The sequence below is a fragment of the Aristolochia californica genome, unplaced genomic scaffold, assembly GCF_029961685.1.
Source record: "Aristolochia californica isolate CCGP_79_NKW_82.1479 unplaced genomic scaffold, dmAriCali1.0.hap1 SCAF_12, whole genome shotgun sequence".
NCBI classification, from domain to species: domain Eukaryota; kingdom Viridiplantae; phylum Streptophyta; class Magnoliopsida; order Piperales; family Aristolochiaceae; genus Aristolochia; species Aristolochia californica.
This window is the reverse complement of record NW_027181793.1, coordinates 27,495,504-27,515,573: the sequence shown is the minus strand read 5'-3', so window position 1 is coordinate 27,515,573 and position 20,070 is coordinate 27,495,504. Positions and strand designations below refer to the sequence as shown.

The 20,070-nt window shown below is 39.3% G+C and overlaps 3 protein-coding genes across 3 annotated transcripts; 2 read left to right on the top strand and 1 right to left on the bottom strand.

Moving 5' to 3' along the window:
- The first annotated feature begins 254 nt into the window (after positions 1–254).
- On the top strand, positions 255–1,991 carry LOC137946929 (probable WRKY transcription factor 40). The gene is made up of 5 exons (XM_068793210.1): positions 255–347; positions 454–528; positions 837–1,085; positions 1,187–1,303; positions 1,489–1,991. Exons 1-5 carry the CDS (start codon positions 300–302, stop codon positions 1,855–1,857), a joined length of 858 nt encoding a protein of 285 aa, XP_068649311.1. The 5' UTR covers positions 255–299; the 3' UTR covers positions 1,858–1,991.
- Positions 1,992–5,864: 3,873 nt separating this feature from the next.
- LOC137945688 (stromal cell-derived factor 2-like protein) lies at positions 5,865–11,929 on the top strand. Its single transcript, XM_068791665.1, has 6 exons — positions 5,865–6,374; positions 6,470–6,610; positions 7,312–7,452; positions 11,264–11,313; positions 11,398–11,527; positions 11,623–11,929. The coding sequence occupies exons 1-6, from the start codon at positions 6,273–6,275 to the stop codon at positions 11,704–11,706; spliced, it is 648 nt and encodes a 215-aa protein (XP_068647766.1). The 5' UTR covers positions 5,865–6,272; the 3' UTR covers positions 11,707–11,929.
- Positions 11,930–14,875: 2,946 nt separating this feature from the next.
- LOC137946252 (U-box domain-containing protein 12-like) lies at positions 14,876–17,992 on the bottom strand. Its single transcript, XM_068792476.1, has 2 exons — positions 17,087–17,992; positions 14,876–16,437 (listed from the first exon to the last, which is right to left on the bottom strand). The coding sequence occupies exons 1-2, from the start codon at positions 17,626–17,628 to the stop codon at positions 15,519–15,521; spliced, it is 1,461 nt and encodes a 486-aa protein (XP_068648577.1). The 5' UTR covers positions 17,629–17,992; the 3' UTR covers positions 14,876–15,518.
- Between the last annotated feature and the right edge of the window lie 2,078 nt (positions 17,993–20,070).

The following is a 20,070-nucleotide window of genomic DNA, read 5'->3' as shown; positions in this document are numbered from 1 at the left end:
CGGGGAGAAGATTAATGAGTTGAAGTAGGTAAAAGCTAATATGTAGAAAGAAAGAACGAAGCGCGGTGACGCAGGAGGGATGGCGTCAGGTTAGTGACATCGGCAATCCTACTAACACTGGTCTCTACGTGATGTCGATTCTTTAAATGCCAGGAATCTGCAGCTTGTGAGAATCAGAGAATGCGAGCAAAGCAAAACCTCATCTCCTTTTACTGTGGGCAACGGGAGGATAGCCGGTGAGACGAAAAGAAACAAGAAAGCGGCCAGAGGGCGGAAAGTGAAGAAGAGGAATTAAGTTCATGGGAGACGATGCCTTCACTGATGTGTTTTTAGGGCTTGACCTCTATGTGAGAGAAAATACCCCGCAAGCAACTCTTTAATTTGTTTTCTTGCCGTTAATATGCGTTATCGTGATACGATCGTTGAATCTGTTTTTGAATTCTATTTCTTCAGTCTCCTAGCAAGCACAAAATACTTAATCAGGAAGATATGGATCATACTCGAGAAGATGTTTCTGTGAAATACAAGGTATTTAGTTTTTCTTCGTCCTCTTTCATTTTTATTTTTTATTTTTTTGTTTTTGCTCTCTTTTGAAGAAAATGAGAAATACATCTCGAACAGAGAAGTTGCCAGGCTCTTCTCATAGAATTGAGGTTCTGGATGAGGGAAGAAAGTATACCAAACATACCTGGTCCTAGTTTGACCGCTTCATAGCCTGTTCAAGTAATAACAAGAAGTTCCACAAGCAAATTGAATGACATGTTTCATATAATTTCCTTTGCTGCTGCAAGAACCTCATAGCCAACGAATTCTCCACTTCGTGATCTTGAATTCAGGTGCTAGCTCTAGAAGCCGAGGTACAGCGTCTGTATAGAGAGAATGACCACCTGAATGCCATGCTCGAGGCGATGAACAACAACTGCAACACTCTCCAAGCCTACTTGAAGAGGAAGAACCCATTCGAGATGGGAACACCCACAGAGAGTAGCTCCAGCCAAGACTTTTGCAAGAGACAGGCCAGTGTACCTCTGAAAGCCAAGTGCTCGCAAGTGCTTGTGAGAACAGAAGGAACAGAAGATACCTTGGTAACTCTTTTATAACTACTCAAACACCCAGAAGAGGCGAAATCAGTTCTAAATGTGAATTTAATCGTGATTTTTTTCTGCTCTGGTTGGTAATTGTTTAGATCGTTAAAGATGGGTACCAATGGAGGAAGTATGGACAAAAGGTGACAAAGGATAACCCATCTCCTCGAGCTTACTTCAAGTGCTCCTCTGCGCCAGGTTGCCCTGTCAAAAAGAAGGTAAATAATTTTTCTGAGTGACTCTTTGGAAGTCCTCTTTTGTTCTTCTGGTGGAAAAGCGACAAACAGTCAATATTGATATCGCAAACTTCAGTTATTGAATTCTGTTGGCACTTTCTGGCAATAAAAAATGCACTTGTTCTTCAATTCGATGGATCCATAAATTATCATGATCTGTTTTCCAGGTACAACGATGCGTCGACGACAAGTCGATTCTTGTGGCAACTTATGAAGGAGAGCACACTCACCCCCCTGGCGTCTTCAATTCTTCGACCCCTTCGCCGCCTAGTTCTGTCATCTGCTCACCGACCACCTGCAACCCTCTGCAACGGACTGTCACCCTTGACCTCAATCTATCGGATTCCCCCATGGAGGTGAAAACACATCAACAAAATGAAGCAAATAAGATCAGCAGCCCGAGCAATGTTAAAGGGAACAGCAGCCATGTTAGAAGTGACTTGAATCATTATGTGGCCTCCTTAACTAAAGACCCAAGTTTCACAGCGGCATTAGCTGCTGCAGTCGTTCGCTCCCTTGTCAATCTTCCTCGTTAGAAATTGTTCTATTTGGCGTACGCCACTTTGAAACTTCAGCAAAAGTTGGTCAGTGGATGTAACTAGAAACTCTTATCAATGTTAATTAAACACAGTCGTTGTGAGTACCACCCCAGTCTTTGTTAATTGATAAATTCTATTTCAAACAGAAACACAATTTAAATGTTTTCCATCAACTCCCATTCACAACAACCCAATGAAGCGTCACCTGCATAACTGAGGGCGGCGTCAGCTGAAATTAAAATATCAATTTTTCCACTTTCTTTGGTTCCACCGTTCACCCTCGTCAATGCGTGACACACACTAGATAAAAGGACCCTTCAATGTGCAAAACAACAAATGATAATCACATTTGACTTTTCTTTTTCTTCTCTTCTGGCCCCAAAAAAAAAAATTCCTTTCGTTTTAAGTTTTCCAGTACACCATCATTGGCCTAACGTTGATTTACACATTCCCGGGAGAGGATTTTAGACCACTTTACGAGCTTGAATTCGATATAGATATTTGCCGCAATCAAATCTAGAAGTTCCCAGAGTAAATTACCAGGGCTTTAATTCCACAACGTTGATGACTTGTAAATTGAAATAGACTTCCACAAAGACTTTTTTCTGTATCCACCTCCAAATTTTCCACATCCGTGTCGAAAGCCGCCCTCCCCTACTACGTTGACGCTTCATCAAAGATGTATAGTTTTTTAGTTCGTCGTCCTTTTTGAGACAGACGACTAGGGGTAGCATCAAGCCAAGCTAAACCTGAACATGTCTATGTTTAAGTCGAGCATGATTTAAATATTTTAAAATTGAGTTCAAGCCGAACTTAGCCTCGAGCCTAAAATTGTTATCGAGCTCGAGCCCAATAATTTTAACCAAGTCGAGCTCCAACATTTATTTAAAACTTTTCAAAAATTATATATCTCGAGTTCGAGTTCCAACATATATTTAAAACTTTTTAAAAAATACATGTCAAATAAATTGTATATAAATTTATGTATATATTTTACATAAAATTGGGAATATATTTTACATAAAATTAGGCATGACCTCTACTTAAAATTCGGCATAAGGGTAACATCGAATCCAACTAAGTCTGAACCTTCCTATGTTCGAGTCAAACTTGATTGAAATGTTTCGAACTCGAGTTCGAGTCGACCTAGCGTCGACCCTAAAATTGTAATTGAGCTCAAACCTAATAATTTTAACCGAGTTTGAGGTTAACCTATATTTAATATTCTACATAAAATATATGTCAAATAAACTATCTATAAAATTATGTATACATTTTAAAAAAGAGTGATAGGAGAGGTTCGGGACTGAATCTTGATAATAGATTAGAACCCACCAATATTAATCTTTTTTACCCTGAATGTTGTCTAACTTATTTTGTAATTTTTGAATTTGGCCATAAAGTTTCTATGACCTCCTTAGTGCCCCTGGTTGAAAATTTATATTCTAGGAAAAATTAGAAATGTTTTTCCTAGGATACATATTTCCAAAAAAAAACTTTTAAATAAAATCTTATTACTATTAGAGACTTACTAGAAAATTACAAGAATTATTTAAAATTTTCTTAGGAAATTTAAATGGACCTCTTATTGCCACTTCTAGGGAAATAAATAAAAATTAATAATCAATCTAATATATTACTATACTTAACGATAAATTTTTAATCAAATAAAATGTCAAACACAAAATTGATATAAAAATTGCCTCATGCTAAAATTATTATAGTATCAACTGTCAAATACTAATTCAAAAGTTTTCTATATGTTTTTTTAGCCCATCTTTGCAGGGAAATCTTACTTATAAAATTATATAATTTTTTAATAAGAATTTCTAATTAGAAAAATGTTTCCAAAAAACATGAAGCAGTAATAGTCCCTAAAAACGTATTTCTACTAAAAATGTCTGTTCAATATTTCTTGAAAAAACCACTACTAGTTTCTAGAAAAGTATTTCTACTAAAATGTCTTTTTAATTTCTTCAAGAGCCACGAGAAAGGGAGAGAGTTTTTTTTCACTTGTTTATGATCTCACACGTGTGAAAGAGTTTTTTTTTCACTTGTTTATTTATCTCAACTTAGGTCTCTCTGGACTCTAGTTTTCCGTCGAGACGACGCGGAGCGAAGGGGCTCAAGCGGCACCGGTGAGTAGCTATCGACAGTGACATAGGTGGCCACAACGATGGACGGGAGGGGCTCAACGGTGACAAGGGGAGAAAGAATCTCCCCTGCTCCCGCTCCCGACTCTCGAGCCATTTAACGAGCCGGCTCACGAGTTTTTGAATTGAACTATAGTTTGGTCGAACTCAGCTTGAATGAACATTATTTGGATATCGAACCGGAGAGCGTCTCACGAACCCGCTTGGTTATACGCAACCCCTTGGACTACCCCATCTTACTCGTTTGGCATGCCGGATTAATCACGTTGGCTCCTGTCGACGGGAAAGGGTGCCCAAACGTAGGCTTCCCATTAGCATGACGTCACGAGTATTATTACTTCGAAAGGTAAGTACGGTTAGACTTTTCTATCTAGACTGGACTTGAAGAACCCATAAAGAAAGCTCATAGAGGTGACGGCCGAGGAAATTGTACTTGGGACTTCATCCAAAGCGTGGCCTCGTATGAATTAAAAACAAGAGTTAACGATATTACATTATCAGTAACAACAAATCTGCTTTCAGGCCTAAATCCTAACAAGTAAAATTAACATCTTATGTGCAATGGGCTTTTCAAAGGGAAAAGTTTGATAAAACCTAACCCCCGACTCCCCCATATTATACATGGGAATTATAAAATAAATTATTTATAAAATTACAAAGAGAGATTGTAGATGATAAAGACTCTATAATTTTAAGTTTAAGTTTAATTTAATCATTAATTATATTTATCTTTATCGTTATCTTTATCATTATCTTTTATCTATTACTATATTTATCGCTATATCTATCTCTATCAAGAACAGACTAGTCACATTTTAAATACCTGAATTAAACAGCTCTTGGTCTTGGTCTTGGTCTTCCAACTTCATAATCTGTTCACATTAGGTTCTCACCTATGACCCCACTCATCAGTACTCTTTAACTCAAAAAAACAAAAAAGTCGATGTCGGTGGGTCGGGTCACTTTTATACCCGATTAATGAATTATCTATTTATATATAATAATGATTAGGTATTTTTTGTTTGAATTAATTCGTCTTTGAGATAACACTTGATTCTAATGATTTTTTAATATTCATTTAAGTATTTTGTTATAAATTAGAACGATTTAATTCCAACTATTTACTCGATTACCCATTCTAATATTTAATAATTAAGTAAATAAATACTATATGTGGAACTACTCATTCTACATATATATATATATATATATATATATATATATATATATATATATATATATATATTTCTAAAAGAGCTTTAATTTTAAAAACAACTCTAAACAAGCAACGTCAAACAATGCCTTATTTGATGATCATACTAAGTTTGACTTATTGACCCTTTTTTTTTATCTCTCCCTATGTTAACCATTTAATAAAATATTTTCATTTTAGAATTTAAGCTAAAAAAAAAGAAAGAAAATAATTATTTAAATTTATTAAAAGGAAAATAGCCAAAAAACGGTATCCTAAAATGGATTTTATAATAGGTGAGAAATTATGTTAGAAAAAACCTAATAATTAATCACGCCTCTGATTAAGATTAAACTCCGTTTTTCCCGTCTTCTAAATCGCATCATCTTTAAAGTTTTGAGTATTCTCGAATTTGGCTGGGATTCAAGTATTCTCGAATTTGTCTTCTGCGGCGGTTGCTTGAAGCGTGAGCCAGCCCACGGCTATTTATGTGCGGGTCCAATACAGGTGGTCTGACCAAGCCCAGCCCATCCCAGAGGAATTTGTAGTCTCCCTTCCAATGGATTCCACCCACGTCACTCGTAATCTACGTGTTTGAGTCTCATTCGTTGATAGAAACTCAGCGGGCGTGGCAATGTTTCACGAAGTTTTCAAGTTTCAGCTTTCTCTCCGGCGACGTAGGGAAAGGGCCGAGACCGAGGTCGGAACGAAGGAAATAAAACGCCGCGAAAGAAGAACATTCGACCAATCAGTACCGCACTCCGACAATTAATATTCACAGAGAGAAAGAAATTCGATCTCTCTCTCTCTCTCTCTCTCCCTCTCCCTCTCTCTCTATGTGCTGAGCAATCACTGATCTGATCCTCTCTCTGGAGAGTTCAGGCGGAAGAGTCGTGGCTCCTTCCGGGCCACAGGCCCTTTCTCGTAGAAAAGCTCAACAACAAGAACAGTCTTCTTCTTCATCGTCTAGAGCCCTAGCGGGCCGTGCTCGGATCATCTATAGAGAATCACCCCCCCAGGATTTCCCTTTCTGGCAACAAACCTGGTTCCTCACTTTCCTCTTCTTCATGGCGCTCTCCATGTTCGCTCTCGCTTTGTTTCTCTATCTCGGCCTTGATCTAGAGGAATCTTCCCCTCTTCCAGCTTCCGCTGCCGCTGAGGGCGTTGAAGTATTTATCTTATGTGCAGCCTAAAAAGCCCCTTTTCTTACTTTTTCATTGGAATTCTATCTTAGGCGTAATTGCTTTTATTTCTGTTTTGATAGATTACGTACGGCACCGTTCTTAAGTTGATGCATGAGAAGACCAAGTTCCGGCTCCATTCCCACGAAGTGCCGTACGGATCCGGAAGCGGACAACAATCTGTCACCGGTTTTCCAAATGTTGATGATTCAAATAGCTACTGGGTAAGTCTTCTCAGCCATTTTCTCCTCTGCGTGTGGCTATCTTGTACTGTTATACTTTTCTTTCTTTCTTTCATTATAATTGGTGCAAGTGTTTTTTAATTTCATGAAGTATAGTGCCTTTGATCGTTTTCCAGTCTGCTGTCTGAAGTTTGATTCAGTAGAAGGATTGTAACACTCCGACTTTTAGGGCATACATTTACGTGAGGTTATATTTTATTGATTAAGGGAACTGGAATACTACTTGGGCATACAATAATGCCTTTAACGTTAAAGGGGCTTACATAAATAGAATGAGTAGTGAAAATTTATTTGGTTCTGTTGAATATTTAATGAACCACGATTTACCATTTACCTGTTTCTGTTCTTTTAGGAGCTTAAACCAATAGTGAGATATGGACTTTACTTTGATCTTCTCCCACTATAAGGTCCCATTACTCAATTCTCGGTAGTGTTGCCTTTTCTAATTTTAAAATCAATATTCATGCCCCCTTAAGTAATGAATTTCTTTGGTGATTTTGGCTCCTTGTCACATCCCGCAGAGTGCTTGTTCATGGTTGCAACTGTCATTATCATCTTCGTCTTTGTTTCGTTTATTTCTTTGACTTCCCATCCTGGAATCATGGATTCGTGAATGGTCTGCCTTATCTGTGTCAGGTGTGTCTGACATTATTTTTTTTAAAATTTTATGTGGATTTTTGCAGATTGTGAGGCCCATACTAGATTCGTCTACGAAACAAGGGGATGTGATAAAATCTGGAACCATTTTCAGACTGCAACATATGCGAACTCGAAGATGGCTACACAGCCACCTACATGCTTCACCTATTACTAGTAATCTTGAGGTCTGTAAGAAGTGAATCTTAATGAATTTTTTCAGATATAACTACCTCGCGAGTGTTAAAGCATTATTATGGAAACAAGATATCATTTGTTTATAGTTAGACACATCCATTTTTTTTTTTTTTGGGGGGGTACTTTTTTTCTGAGAGCATTGTTTTATTCACTCTTATGACATTTTTACTCATTTCTCATTAAATCTCAAGAGAGAAACTAAGATAATGAAATTATGAGTGAGAAAAGGAAAGGCAAGAAAAAGGCACATGCAATTGTGCTATGCTGCATTATCTCTGGCAGAAAAAGTAAATTTGCCATTATTTGTATAAGAATTGTTCTAGAGCTGGACAGCACTTCCCTGTGACACCCTGATTGTTGGAGGGGATTCTCTCTTAGTCATTGGCTGGTGCAGCACTAGGGGTAATCCCCCTGGAGATTTTTGTTTTTCTTAGGTCAGATCATGGTTCTATCCTGTAATTTTTCCATTTCCTGGCATCATCTTTTCTTGTCAACGAATGGGTGGCCTATTCCCTTATGCGTTGATGCTGCTGCTTCTTCTGTTCTCAATAAATCCTCGTTATTCCTTTCCCCCTTACCGCCCCCCCCCCCCCCCACCAAAAAAATAAAAAAAAAGATCTAGAGGATGGTGAATTTAAGCATCAAACATTTAGTTTAATTGCTATCATTTCATTTTTCCTTGAATATACTGTCTGATCATATTTTCCTTTTGAAAATGTGTGCATAAATCTCTTTTGTACTGTTATTTGTATGTAATCTTGGGTTGATCTTTTATTGAACATTATGAGGAGGTTTATTAAAAACAGAAATATTTACAAATACACCATAGGACTAAAATGTAAAGACAACAAAGTTAACAACTATCTAAAGTACCAAATGATAGAAAACAATGAAGCAGATCAAAGCTAGTCTAATGTAAATCTGTTTCTCCACACTAGTCGTTGAATTCTTTATAGCTAAGGAATCAATAGGCCAATTTATTGCTCTTGGAGCAAGGCCTTAACTTTTCCTCTATAAAGGAAATAGCTGAAAGTTGCATAATAATAGACAATGCTGGTCCTTGGGTACTCTTACTAGAGGCTCAGGAGAGGATATTATGGTCTTGAAGCATGACACCTCAGGACTGTACATGGTTACCTTCCAATATGCTTTTCCTTATGGCTATGACTTGCACCAAAAGATTCCTGAGGCCATCATCTTAAAGATCATACCCCCCTCCCATCCTTGTTTCTATCTCTCTCCAACCCATGAGTTAATCATTTCCTATGTTGTGTGGCCAAACTCTGTGGTGGGCATTTGCAAACAGTGGACCATCTTTTCCTCCACTACCCATTCACTGGACTGGTATAGAATGCAATTCTGCCTCTCCCTTCTCTCTCCGTCCTTTCTCCCCTCTAACCTTGACTTGGCACTATTTACTGTGGGTTCTTGCTTTGTTGATTTTCTTTTTCTTTTTCATCTAGTATTTTTTCTTCATGTACCATTTCTTCCTCTAGGAGCTCTCTTATTGGGATCCATCTGTTCATTATTATATATAAAAAAGTCAACACTGGTCCCACCAACCAATCCAAGATTACCTCTAGAGCTGCAATTAAAGCTAAGCCCAAGTCATTCAACCAAGAGGAGTCACAAGCTAAGCTAATGGAACTAGGAAAGTAGGTAAAATTGGGTACTTGGTGCCCTGGAAATGGATCTGCTGCATTGCCTTCTTAGGGACTCCTCAAGTTGCCTAGTGTTGCATGTTAATGTTCTCATATTTCACTACTTCCAAATGTTTAAAAAGCCCCAAAAATGGTAAGCATCTACACTTTTGAAGTTAGTGTACTAGCAGAAAACATTACTGACTGCTCAAGGATGTTAGTGGAGGGGGAAGCTTAAGTCAACCTCAACTTTGCAAGGGAGCCCTCACTAAACCTGAATGATGGAGGAAAATGTCAAATGTGGAGGCGTATTTTTTACTCTTCTTGCTCTAGAGCTTGCATGGTTCATTCCCAATCATTTCTTTTGTATATTGAACTGATTAACAATAAGGATTTTACCATAGAGGAATTGGGTGACCTTTGGAGCTGTTAGGATGCTGCAGGATTGACCATAGAAGGGATTATGCTCGGTCAATCCAATTAAGGTGCTGTTTTAGGAGGAGATAGTTGCACCTAGAAGAACTGCTTTTCCAGACTAAAAGATAACCGCTTGTTCCTGTAAAGCACTTTCAATATGGTACAATGTAGTATTTCCTCAAAAACCTTGTTATCACTTGGAGGACATTTTAAATTGAGGGCTGATGGTGATCAGTAAAGTTAGATCACTGGACTTGAATTTGAGGGTCTCTAGCAGTTTTGTGGAAAATTAAGGAAAACATGTGCCACAGAAACTTCCTTCATACATTCAACAAGCCAATGTCAGCATGAGTACCACTTTGAACATGGTTCCCAAATGCATTAATGAAACTGGACTTGAGCTTGGTAATTCATTATTTTTGTATTTTGTTATATATAATTTCCTCCATATTCCTGAGTTATCAGAGCGAAACCTCCATACCCACTTTGCCATGAAGTTGCATGGGTTTAATCAGCTAAATTTCAAGACGACTGTTATGCTTTTGGCATGCTAACCTTCTTGCAATTAACCAACTGGTTTTCAAAAGTGGTTAATGATCTTTACTGTGGAATTCTCTTTTAATAGCTTCAGTGCAATCGAGAAGACCAGGGGACAAGACCATAATAAGAGGTGGCAGTTTTGAAACCCTGTAAGTGTTGGACAAAAGAAAAAGCCCTGCTTCTAAGGTACAAGTTGTCTCTGAAATCTCTCCAGGTTTGAACTCTAGAAAGGATGATTTTGGCCAATTTGTGTTGAGAAATGGAGAAAAAGGGATTAACATTGGTAATTTGGTCAAGATTCTTGTGAGTAAAGCAAATTGTGTCATTAGTGCACTATCAAACCAATACTGAGTTAAGTTGTAGTGATGGCAGGCAAAGAAAATCATCCATTGGCATTCAAAGAAAGAACAAAAAAAGAAAGTCGTCCATAAGTAGGGGTAGTATAGGGTGGCAATGGCTTTGTCCCAGTATTAAAGAGCAATAGTGATTGTGCATCACCTTGCCATAGACCCTTAGAATGTACCCATGAACAGATCTGTTGATTCTGAGGGAAAAGGAGCCTGATGGGATAAAACTAAGGATCCAACACCTCCATTTAGTGGTAAAGGCCATCCTGAACAAGGTATAGTCAAGGGAAGTGTATCTGACCCGTCAAAGGCCTTCTCAATGTCAACATTGAAGATGAGTCCTGACTGACCACTAATACTTGAAGGATTGGAGTTCTTGGGTAGTGAAAGCTGAGTCTAGACTCTGAATTCCTTATGGAAGCACTTTGCTTCTGTTGAATTTCTGGAAAATAGAAATACTTCTATCATTGCTTCTATATCTATGGAAAGACAAATAGCCACTAACCAAGAATTTTAGAACTCATTTAAGCATTTAATAAGAATTTGATACCTGTCTTGCTGGAATACAGAATTTTTGTGACATCTATCATTTGCTTCTATATCTATGGAGAGACAAATAGTTAATGGCCTTATTATGGCTTTCTAACATGAGGTCGTAGGTTCAAGTCTCGTCAGGTATTTTGATTGTAGGTAAATAAATAAAGGAAAGAGGAAAAGAAAAGTAGTTAACTCCTTGCGTGTGTTTTGCATGCCTGAAGGTAGTCTTTACATCTCAAAATTTTATTTATATGCTTGAAGTTTCACTGTCTATCTCATCTCTCTGGTTCAACTTCTACTAATCGTTAGACCTTGTGCAGGTGAGTTGCTTTGGAGGGGACTTGGACTCAGATACTGGAGATTACTGGAGGTGCTTTACTATCTCTCTCGATGCTGTGAAACTGTTCCTTATGTTATTTTCTGTGTTTGTGGTGCCTGATGTTCTTTGCTTTAGGCTTGAGATTGAGGGTAGTGGAAAAAATTGGAGGCAAGATCAAAGGATTAGGTTGAAACACGTGGACACAGGTGGTTACCTACATAGTCATGACAAGAAGTACACTCGGATAGCTGGAGGCCAGCAAGAGGTAAGAACCTGCTTTGGGCCTGAATCTTTTTACAGGATTTCTTGGGGAGGGGGATTGGTGGCTTTACCTCATTTTATTTATGGCGTTTGGTACAGGTCTGTGGTGTTCGAGATAAACGCCCTGATAATGTATGGTTGGCAGCAGAGGGAGTGTACCTTCCTGTCACGGGAAGCCAGTAGATGATACCTCAAAGTTTAGGAGTGCAGTTCATGTAGCGGTACTGGCTAGTTTGAACCCCGTAGTTTTGTGTTGCTTCGACTGCGCAAGAATATCTCCTCTGCCTTTATGTATGGTTTAACAGTTGCTCATGAGCTAGGCTTCACACTTGAGACAGACTAGAGAAATTGTACTGGCTGACTAATCTTCGTGCTCTATTCTGCTCACCCATTTGGATAGAGAAAATCATTGTGGTCGCTTGCCTCTGTTGGGTGTCAACTGGTCCGTATAAATTGTGTCTACAGGGTGTATTAAGGGGTATCCAGACTCTTAACCATGTATAACGAAGGAGCTGAAAACTTGATAAATCTGACTGGTTCTGAATGTGTTTTGATATCGAAGAAAGGTTCTGAACAGTGGAAGGGGCGTTGGGGGCGTTCAATTTTTATTAACCTACAAAATTAATTAATTAAAAATGTTAAAAATATTTTACAGCAATCTTCAAATAGTTAAAGAGAATTTATTAAAAAAAAGCCAATAACCAGAGACGTGTTAGGTAAATATTTTACAACAGTCATCAAGTAATCAGACAAGGGATTCCTTTTACCCATAATCCATTATATTAATTATCAAGTGATAGCCAAGAAAAAGGGTAATCTTCAGAATCAATATCGAGGTGAAACTTTCCGTTCCCTACTCCATTAAACAACAAGAAATAGGAAGAGTGAAGCAAGAGGCAAAGGACAAGTTTTCACCAAAGTGTTTGGTTCTCACATCTTCGACTGACATAAATTGATGTAGAGGGGAAATAGAAGGGGAGTGCCTTTCAATTATCCTGAAGTGTGAGCGTTTCATGCAACATCAAAGCCAAAGTTTGAAGGAGACAGCCACCCAACACCCACTTCATTAACCCCTTCTCTTTCACTTTGACCCACAACATTGTCTAGTATCATGCCATGCTTTTCGTACTCTCTCTCATAGTTTTCTTCTGTTAATTACTTGTATTTCATCCAAGATTTTCGTAGACAGTGAAGCAAAGGTTTTAATAAATGGAGCCTTGCTAGAACGAAACAGAACTAATTAAGTAGTAACTAGTGAATAAATGAATAGACATCATAAATATCTTGAGGCAGACTCGTATTAATAGAATCCAGTATGCGTGACTTGTGCTATTACCAATCTGCATTTCATGCTTATGAGTTGATCATGAGAGTGGACAATTACCAACCGGCTTGTTTCTTCTTTAAACCCTAATTATGATGGACATCATTTTTCAGTTTTCACTTTTATTCCATGAATGTCATGACAATAATTACCATGTTAAAAAATGAAACCTTGGATAGATACGGGATCATGTATTATGGTTTCTTGTCAATTCGTTTCAGTCTTTTTAGTGGGCTCACTTGCTTTGAATTTTTTTTCGTGCTTTGGACTACATATTAATCCCCTGAAAGTCTTCAGTCAGGAAGACTATAACAATAACAATAAAATAGGAGCAGAAAAATTCCCCTAGACCGTTTGAATGGATGATGAAGTCTCCTGATTCCTCTTTCTTGGGAGAAATTAGAGCTGGTTAAGACTATTTCTCATCAATTTGTTGATTGAGAATCTTTGGAGATTTGTCCAGGGAGTCCGGACATAAATGGGGACTTTACTCTTAACCTTGTCTCCAAGAAAACTCCAATTGCTTTAATGGGGTCCCACTACTTTAAGCCAGGAATCCACAAGACAGCTAGCAGTTGAAATAATGTAATCTTGTCATTGAGCTACACTTTTCCTGACTCTCAGAGTAGATTATGGCCCACTGCAGCTTTTCAAAACTTGAAAAATCCCTAATGTTTTGGCGACATCCATCACCATTTCTTAAGACAAGTGTAAAGATTGAGACATGGGATGACATTGTGCACCCCTTTCACTGAAATTATCAAAAGAGGAATCCATCCATCTCTTTCACAATAGCCCCTAGGCCTCATGGGTGTTACAGAAAAAAAGCTCTCCAGTTGTGTAACACTGATTCTCTGTTGGGGACACAGGAGTGTTGCTCTTTCTACCCACAACTAATTCACTCTCTGCAGGCTGGAAATATATCTTCAAATTTCAAATCCCTAAATGGGTATTTTTGGGTTTTGCAATCTTTTCTTTATCCTGACAACATATGTAAATGATTTGGGATCATGGTTTGCTTTAGGGTAGCAGCTCCTGAATCAGGTTTTGGGTATTCAGACACTAGTCTGAAAAGCATTATTGAAGACGACGAATGGGTAAAATGAAAGTCAAACCATCTACCTACTACCACTGCAAGTGCACCAGATGACTAATCTTTTATAATAGCAAAAGAAAACCCTTATATATATAGGCTTGTGAACTTAAGGGCAGCTTATTCATTAAAAGAAAGGGAAGTAATCAGTTCTTAAGCTTTATGGTGAAGTCGTGTTGCTCAGCCATTTCGTCGCATGTACCTTTTTTGTGGTTTTTTAATCCAGAGTTTCTGCGCATGTTCTTGAAGCCGGGGTTAACCTATAGACTTTGGAGTCGGTTTTTCTAAGCTCGGTACAGACAGGTAGGACTATCGTCAACAATGACCAGCGTGGGGGAAGAAAAAATACCACGGGATCCTGTATGAGTTTTTGTTCATTTTCGCTGCAACGTCAAACACTGGAACTTTTCCAATCGCATTGTTAAAGACATATTGGCAGTAGAAAGAGGCAACCATTAGTGCTGTGCGATTAATGGAACTTTTGGCTTTTCAAGAGTCGGATCAAGTGAGGACAAAGTTATTATTTTTAGTCGTCATCTACATAAATACAAAGTTATTCTCCATTATATCAATTGAAAGTAAGTTTTAAAGACACTGCATTAAAGTTCAGATAGTCATTAAGAGGCAAAATTTTGGCTGAGCATATGAAGTTGTTTATGTATTTGCTTCCTCCAAATACAAAACGACGGAACCAAATGAACTGATTCTTTAAGGGCCATTAACTCATCTATACAATAATGTATTACAACCAACCCCAGCTAAGTGTGCTATGTGCTCATGATGCAGCATGTAAATAAATACTATACAATTGAAAGAAGATTCGCCCATGGAATTCTTCTACAATTGCACTTCGAGATGATGGATGAGCTGTGGAGGCGAAGAAGAGAACACGGGGTTGAAAGATCAATATAACCACTAACTGACAAAGAAAAAAAGAGAGTATTTAAATCTAGATAAACTGGAATTTGAAGTGTAAAAAACAGATCTTGGGCTTCCATTTCCCGTACGAAAATCCAAGTATTCTGTGAAAGCTCTAACCACGAAACGAGATCTTTAACAGTGCTGACTGACTGGGGCTAAACAGCCCCCGACTTTACTCGATGCCGGAAAAAGGACGAATACTCACCCAGAAGCCGAATGGTTCCTATCCAACAGTACCACGGTACCCCAGTAACAATTATGGCGTCTGATCCTAACTAGAGTTGCTTTTTCTTGTTAGAGCCAAAACAGTACTCGCGGCACGTCAGGGCATCTTGGCTTATCGTATATTACAAACAAAATGGAATCCGACGATGAATGGGCGTGCAAAGATTAAACCTCAACAACTTCTCAATTCAGTTTAGATCGACTGGGAAGTGGGAATATTGTTTTTCAAACTAGGTTGTGAAACTGAAAATATCCACTCGACCTAGGTTGGGTTGGGAGAGGATTTCTAACGACACCAGAGACTCGACTTCCATATACGAATTGTAAAGAATAATAGCTCAAGAGAGAAGGGGACGGAGGACGTACATGGAAAAAACTGAACTTACCACACAGTCCTCTCGTTTCCCCTGTCCTCCGAAATCCTCTCATTTTCTACAATGGTAAGCTCTTGGACGTTGAAGAAGCGATGAGCGATTTGAAATGGTCCGACGGTGCAAAATCCTGCGGCAAATTTGCTCTTTTTACTATCCTCCTCATGTTGTTTTGCAAGCTCTGCTGAACCAATTGCTTCACGGCCCGACTCTCCTCGCTCATCATCAACTCTTCCTCTGCTTCCTTCGAATTACTCATCTCACCGGCAGATCTCATGCCAGTCGACGAAGACCCACCGCACAACGGGGCGGAAACCGCCGGTCCAGCTCCACGGACCTGCTTTCCTTTGTCCACTCTTAAACACTCCAGTATCCTAGAAGCCCTCTTCTGCGCCAAAGTGGTTCCAAGAAGAGTAAGTTCAAGCAACGTTGAAGCAATCCCTGCGTCGATCATCGCCTGCCGGTCCCACCATGCTTTATGTGCCATCAGCATTAGTATATATGTTGCCTTCTCCTGGCACCCGAGCGAATCCGTCCAGTTCAATACGTCAATCAATATTGGGTATGCCTCCTGGGCGGAGCCCACGGCTTTGCGACCTTCAGGACTAGAGACAATATTGCTAAGGATGGAGAGACTCCGCTCGCTGATGTCCATGTCCCCAAGGGAGTTTAGGAGGAATTGAACAAGATTGCATTCGAGGATTTGGGGGATGTTACACAGGGAGATAGAGAGATTAAAAAGTGCCCGGAGAGAATCCTGCTTAGCTTGTTTGGTGAAACCAAGTTCGCCCTTTTGGAGGATATCCGAGAGGAAAGAAATTGCGCCAGAGGATCCTATGACAGGTTTGTTCTCGTCAAGGGCGCTTAAACCGAGAAAATTTGCCACGATGGCTTCGGATAAAGATGGGGATTTGTCAGGCGTTTCGATGAGCTTTAGCATTTTGTGAATAGCTCCAGCTTTGACAATGGCAGCTTTGTTCCTGTAGAGAAATTGCGAATCAATATAGGCCGGAGAGTCCATTCAAAATGCAAGAAGTGCAAGAATCTTATGTGAGCGGTGTCAAATCCAAAGAGCAAGGTTTCATTATAAGTATAAAAGTAGAGAGAGGGGGAAAATGCGTTCACTAACGAAATTAATCTTAAAATCGTCCATACAATATTTCAGCTGATTCCACAGTATCTAAACAGTAAAAAAAATAAAAAAAGCAAGTTAGCTCTAAAAAAGAAAATGCAAACTTACATAGAGCGTTGAAACTGAAATGTCCGAGTGGAAGGCAGAAACAAGACAGAATTTTAGTGAAAAGAGCAAGGGTTTACTAACAACTTGAAATATACAAAAATTATAAAATAAAAATAATGAATGTAGAGAAAGGAACTTTTTGTCATAAGGGAAACAACATGATTCAAGTACCGTAAAACTTCGAAGAAGCGTAATATACTCGGAAAAGAACGTGCGAATTCACAGAAAAATTGGAATCTGATCAGGATACAAAAAAAATGGAGTGACGAAAAATCATTCAGATCCACATTGGTGAATAAACAAAAAAATAAAAAAAATGTAAAACGAGGAGAAAATTTTGGAGGAAGTGACGATGAAAATACAGGGCCATAGTAGGCAACAACGCTTACATGTCATTTCCGATCCCTAAATTGAGAAGAGCGTAAAGCGCCTGAATCTGGAAATGAGAGTCCCCCTCCGCATCAAGCATCCCAACCAATGTCGGGATGGCACCAAGCATCGCAAGCGTGACTCTAGCCTCCGCGTCTTGCTTCGCAAGCCTCCTGATATCCCCGGCCGCATCCTTCTTCTTTTCTCCCTCTTCAAACTGCAATCGCTTCACCACGCGTCTAAGTTCGTCGAGAATCAGCGTCTTCCGCTTCGCCTCCGCTTCCGACTCATCAAAGCCGACATCTGCGGCCGCTTCCAAGTTGAGAAGCTCAGATAATCGCTCCGATCCACGGCCACTCTTGGATCCCCGACGCTTCATCGGCCTCTGCTGATCAGGCGACCTGGCGTCGTCGCGACGGTGGCGGGAAACACCACAGCGCATGGTATCGAAAAGTTTTCTGCGGAAGGCCGCGCCGGACAATCCTGGCCATAGTCGGAAATGCGAGCCAGCGGGGCGGTCAAGAACGAAAGATCTAACATCGTTTTGCCGGTATTTAGCCATTTCCGGCGGTCACAGGCAACATTTGATGGAGACTTTGAGGAGAACCGATGTTGAAGAGGCTGCAGGATAAAATGCTCAACTGTGAAGGAGAAAACTGAAGCTGCTCGTTCTGCTTCTCAGGAATCTGGAGCGCAGAGCTTCCCCGGTAAGAAGGAGACGGAAGGAAGGGAGGAAAAAACGAGGAAGAAAAGCTTCTCGAAGAAGGTGAGGCTTCTTCTGCTAGTACTGAGACTGCAGGCCAGCTCATACAGAAGCGCGAATTTCCAGGGTTTATTTTTCTGGAGCTTCTGCGAGTGGCATTGCATGCGATGCGGGAGAAGCGGAGGGAGTTATTAATTTCTCATTTCTAATCGGGGGAAATTTGTTGGTGGTGTGCAAAGTGGGAATTCCCTTGTTGTCACAAAGGGAGGGACCCGAGGCTGGAGCAAGACGGCAATCAATGGACCTACAAATTTGAACCTTCATCGCAGAGTTATTTACCGTTTATGCCACTGTAACTAAGATTACGGATTACTGCAACTTCGCTATTTTACACTACCCATATTTACTTATCAATATCTTTATGAAAAAAAATCTAGATCCAATTTTTATTTTTACCATCAAAATTTACATTTAAAAGGACAAAAGAACTCTCATAAAATAATTATTTAAATACGTATATGGATAATTCATAAAACTGAAACAAATTAGATGGGACCTTGAATTAATTTCATTTTGGAGCTGGTGAGAAATGTTTTACAAGTGTGAGAAATGTCTCTGCGGTTTGCAGTCACGCCATGACCCAACTGGACTGAGAATGGAGCTGTCATTTGCTATAATGAGAGCTATTCTCCCAACCGGGTTTCAACTTTCCAGAATACTACACTGCCCATTGGGAAAACGGGCGAAATGTTTTTTGGAGTTTTCTGGAATTGATAAGATTACTTGAGTTTGGTTTGGCTGCCGACAGTGCCCTACTCGCTTTCCAATTTCCTGATCACCATCCAATTCTTACTAGGAATCCCTCCAACAATTGCTTGAAGATGTTTAGCTGCTTGAGATGTTTCGACATCAACAATGGCAGAATTTTCTTCACTTTAGACTCCTCTCAAAATACCAAGAGCAATCTCATCATTTTTCACCATCTGTTGGATCACTCTCTTCGCAGGCCTGGCACCGAAATTTGGATCAAACCCCAACTTGCCCATGAGTTCAACAGCCGCTTCTGTGAAGTGAGAGTTCAACTTTCTTCTGTTTAAGCCTCTTCTTTAGACGTTTAAGTTGCAAATTGAAATACAAGCATTCAAAGTTGATATAACCCTACAAGACCCAGATACAAATATGCTAGAATAAATCTTCGCCCTTCCTGCTGTCATGAATTCTGTACTTTTACCTATCACTAGGAGTAAAAGACCACATCATGAAAGAGCATTGTGTCAAGACAAGCTCAACCACATGCAACTGAAAGCTATTGACAGTGAAAACTGAAAGCTAAACAAAAAAGATAACTGCATTGAATTAATTGAACTCAGTCAGCGAATACCTGAAACAGTTCATCAGTTTATCTAATCTTGATGCACGAACAAATCTTTCATAATAATAAGGTAATATAATTGCCGTTTTCAAAAATAAAACGCTCTCACATACATCACTAATCACTGTAGGGAAAATATCTAACTGAAGTTTTTTCAAGGTCTGCTGGGTTCATCATCTACAGACCAATCAAAGCTATGGTAGTCGTGCATTTCTTCTTTTTTTTCTTTTAACAAAAATGGTAGCCCTTACTATGATCTAATAGATGAGTGTAAGAGAAGGAAGAGAACAACTGTGAATTTATTATGCATCAAGCCACAGGAAACAATAATCTAAACAAGGCAAGTATCAACTGGACTAAATAAATTCAGCAGACATGAGGCTAAACAACCAGGCTTGCAATAAATCATTTATAAAAAATCTGCTTACCTGGATCTTCACTATGTGATTAATCTCCTTTGAGTCTAATGGCTGGAAAACAATATAGTCATCAACCCGATTCATAAACTCAGGCCTAAACATCTGCCTAGCTAACTCGATAACCTGTTTCTTCATCAGTTCATAGACTGCCTCTTTGGTGTCATCTGTAGTCCGAAGTGTTTCAAGAATGATGTGGGACTCAATTTTTTATGTCATTATGATCACAGTATTTGCAAAACTCAACTGCTCTGCCCTGTGAATCAGTTATGCTCCCATCATCTAGTACCTGCAATAGGATGTTGAAAACATCTTGAATCTCATCAAGGAGAACAACAGAATAAGGCCTATGTCAGACAACTTCAGTCAACTGTCCACCTTCTTCGTATCCAACATGACCAGGAGGAGCCCCTACCAACCTGGAAACAGTATGCCTATCTATGTATGTACTCACTGATGTCAATCCTTACAAGGGCATTCTCAGTGTTGAAAAGGTAGCCCGCAAGAGTTTTT

Coding starts and splice junctions, on each gene's coding strand:
- LOC137946252 (XM_068792476.1), bottom strand. CDS start 17,628: ATGGCTAAATACCGGCAAAACGATGTTAGATCTTTCGTTCTTGACCGC. Junction 16,438..17,086: donor TTAGGGATCGGAAATGACAT/GTAAGCGTTGTT, acceptor ATTTCTCTACAG/GAACAAAGCTGCCATTGTCA.
- LOC137945688 (XM_068791665.1), top strand. CDS start 6,273: ATGGCGCTCTCCATGTTCGCTCTCGCTTTGTTTCTCTATCTCGGCCTT. Junction 6,375..6,469: donor CTGCCGCTGAGGGCGTTGAA/GTATTTATCTTA, acceptor CTGTTTTGATAG/ATTACGTACGGCACCGTTCT. Junction 6,611..7,311: donor ATGATTCAAATAGCTACTGG/GTAAGTCTTCTC, acceptor GGATTTTTGCAG/ATTGTGAGGCCCATACTAGA.
- LOC137946929 (XM_068793210.1), top strand. CDS start 300: ATGGGAGACGATGCCTTCACTGATGTGTTTTTAGGGCTTGACCTCTAT. Junction 529..836: donor ATGTTTCTGTGAAATACAAG/GTATTTAGTTTT, acceptor TCTTGAATTCAG/GTGCTAGCTCTAGAAGCCGA. Junction 1,086..1,186: donor AAGGAACAGAAGATACCTTG/GTAACTCTTTTA, acceptor GTAATTGTTTAG/ATCGTTAAAGATGGGTACCA.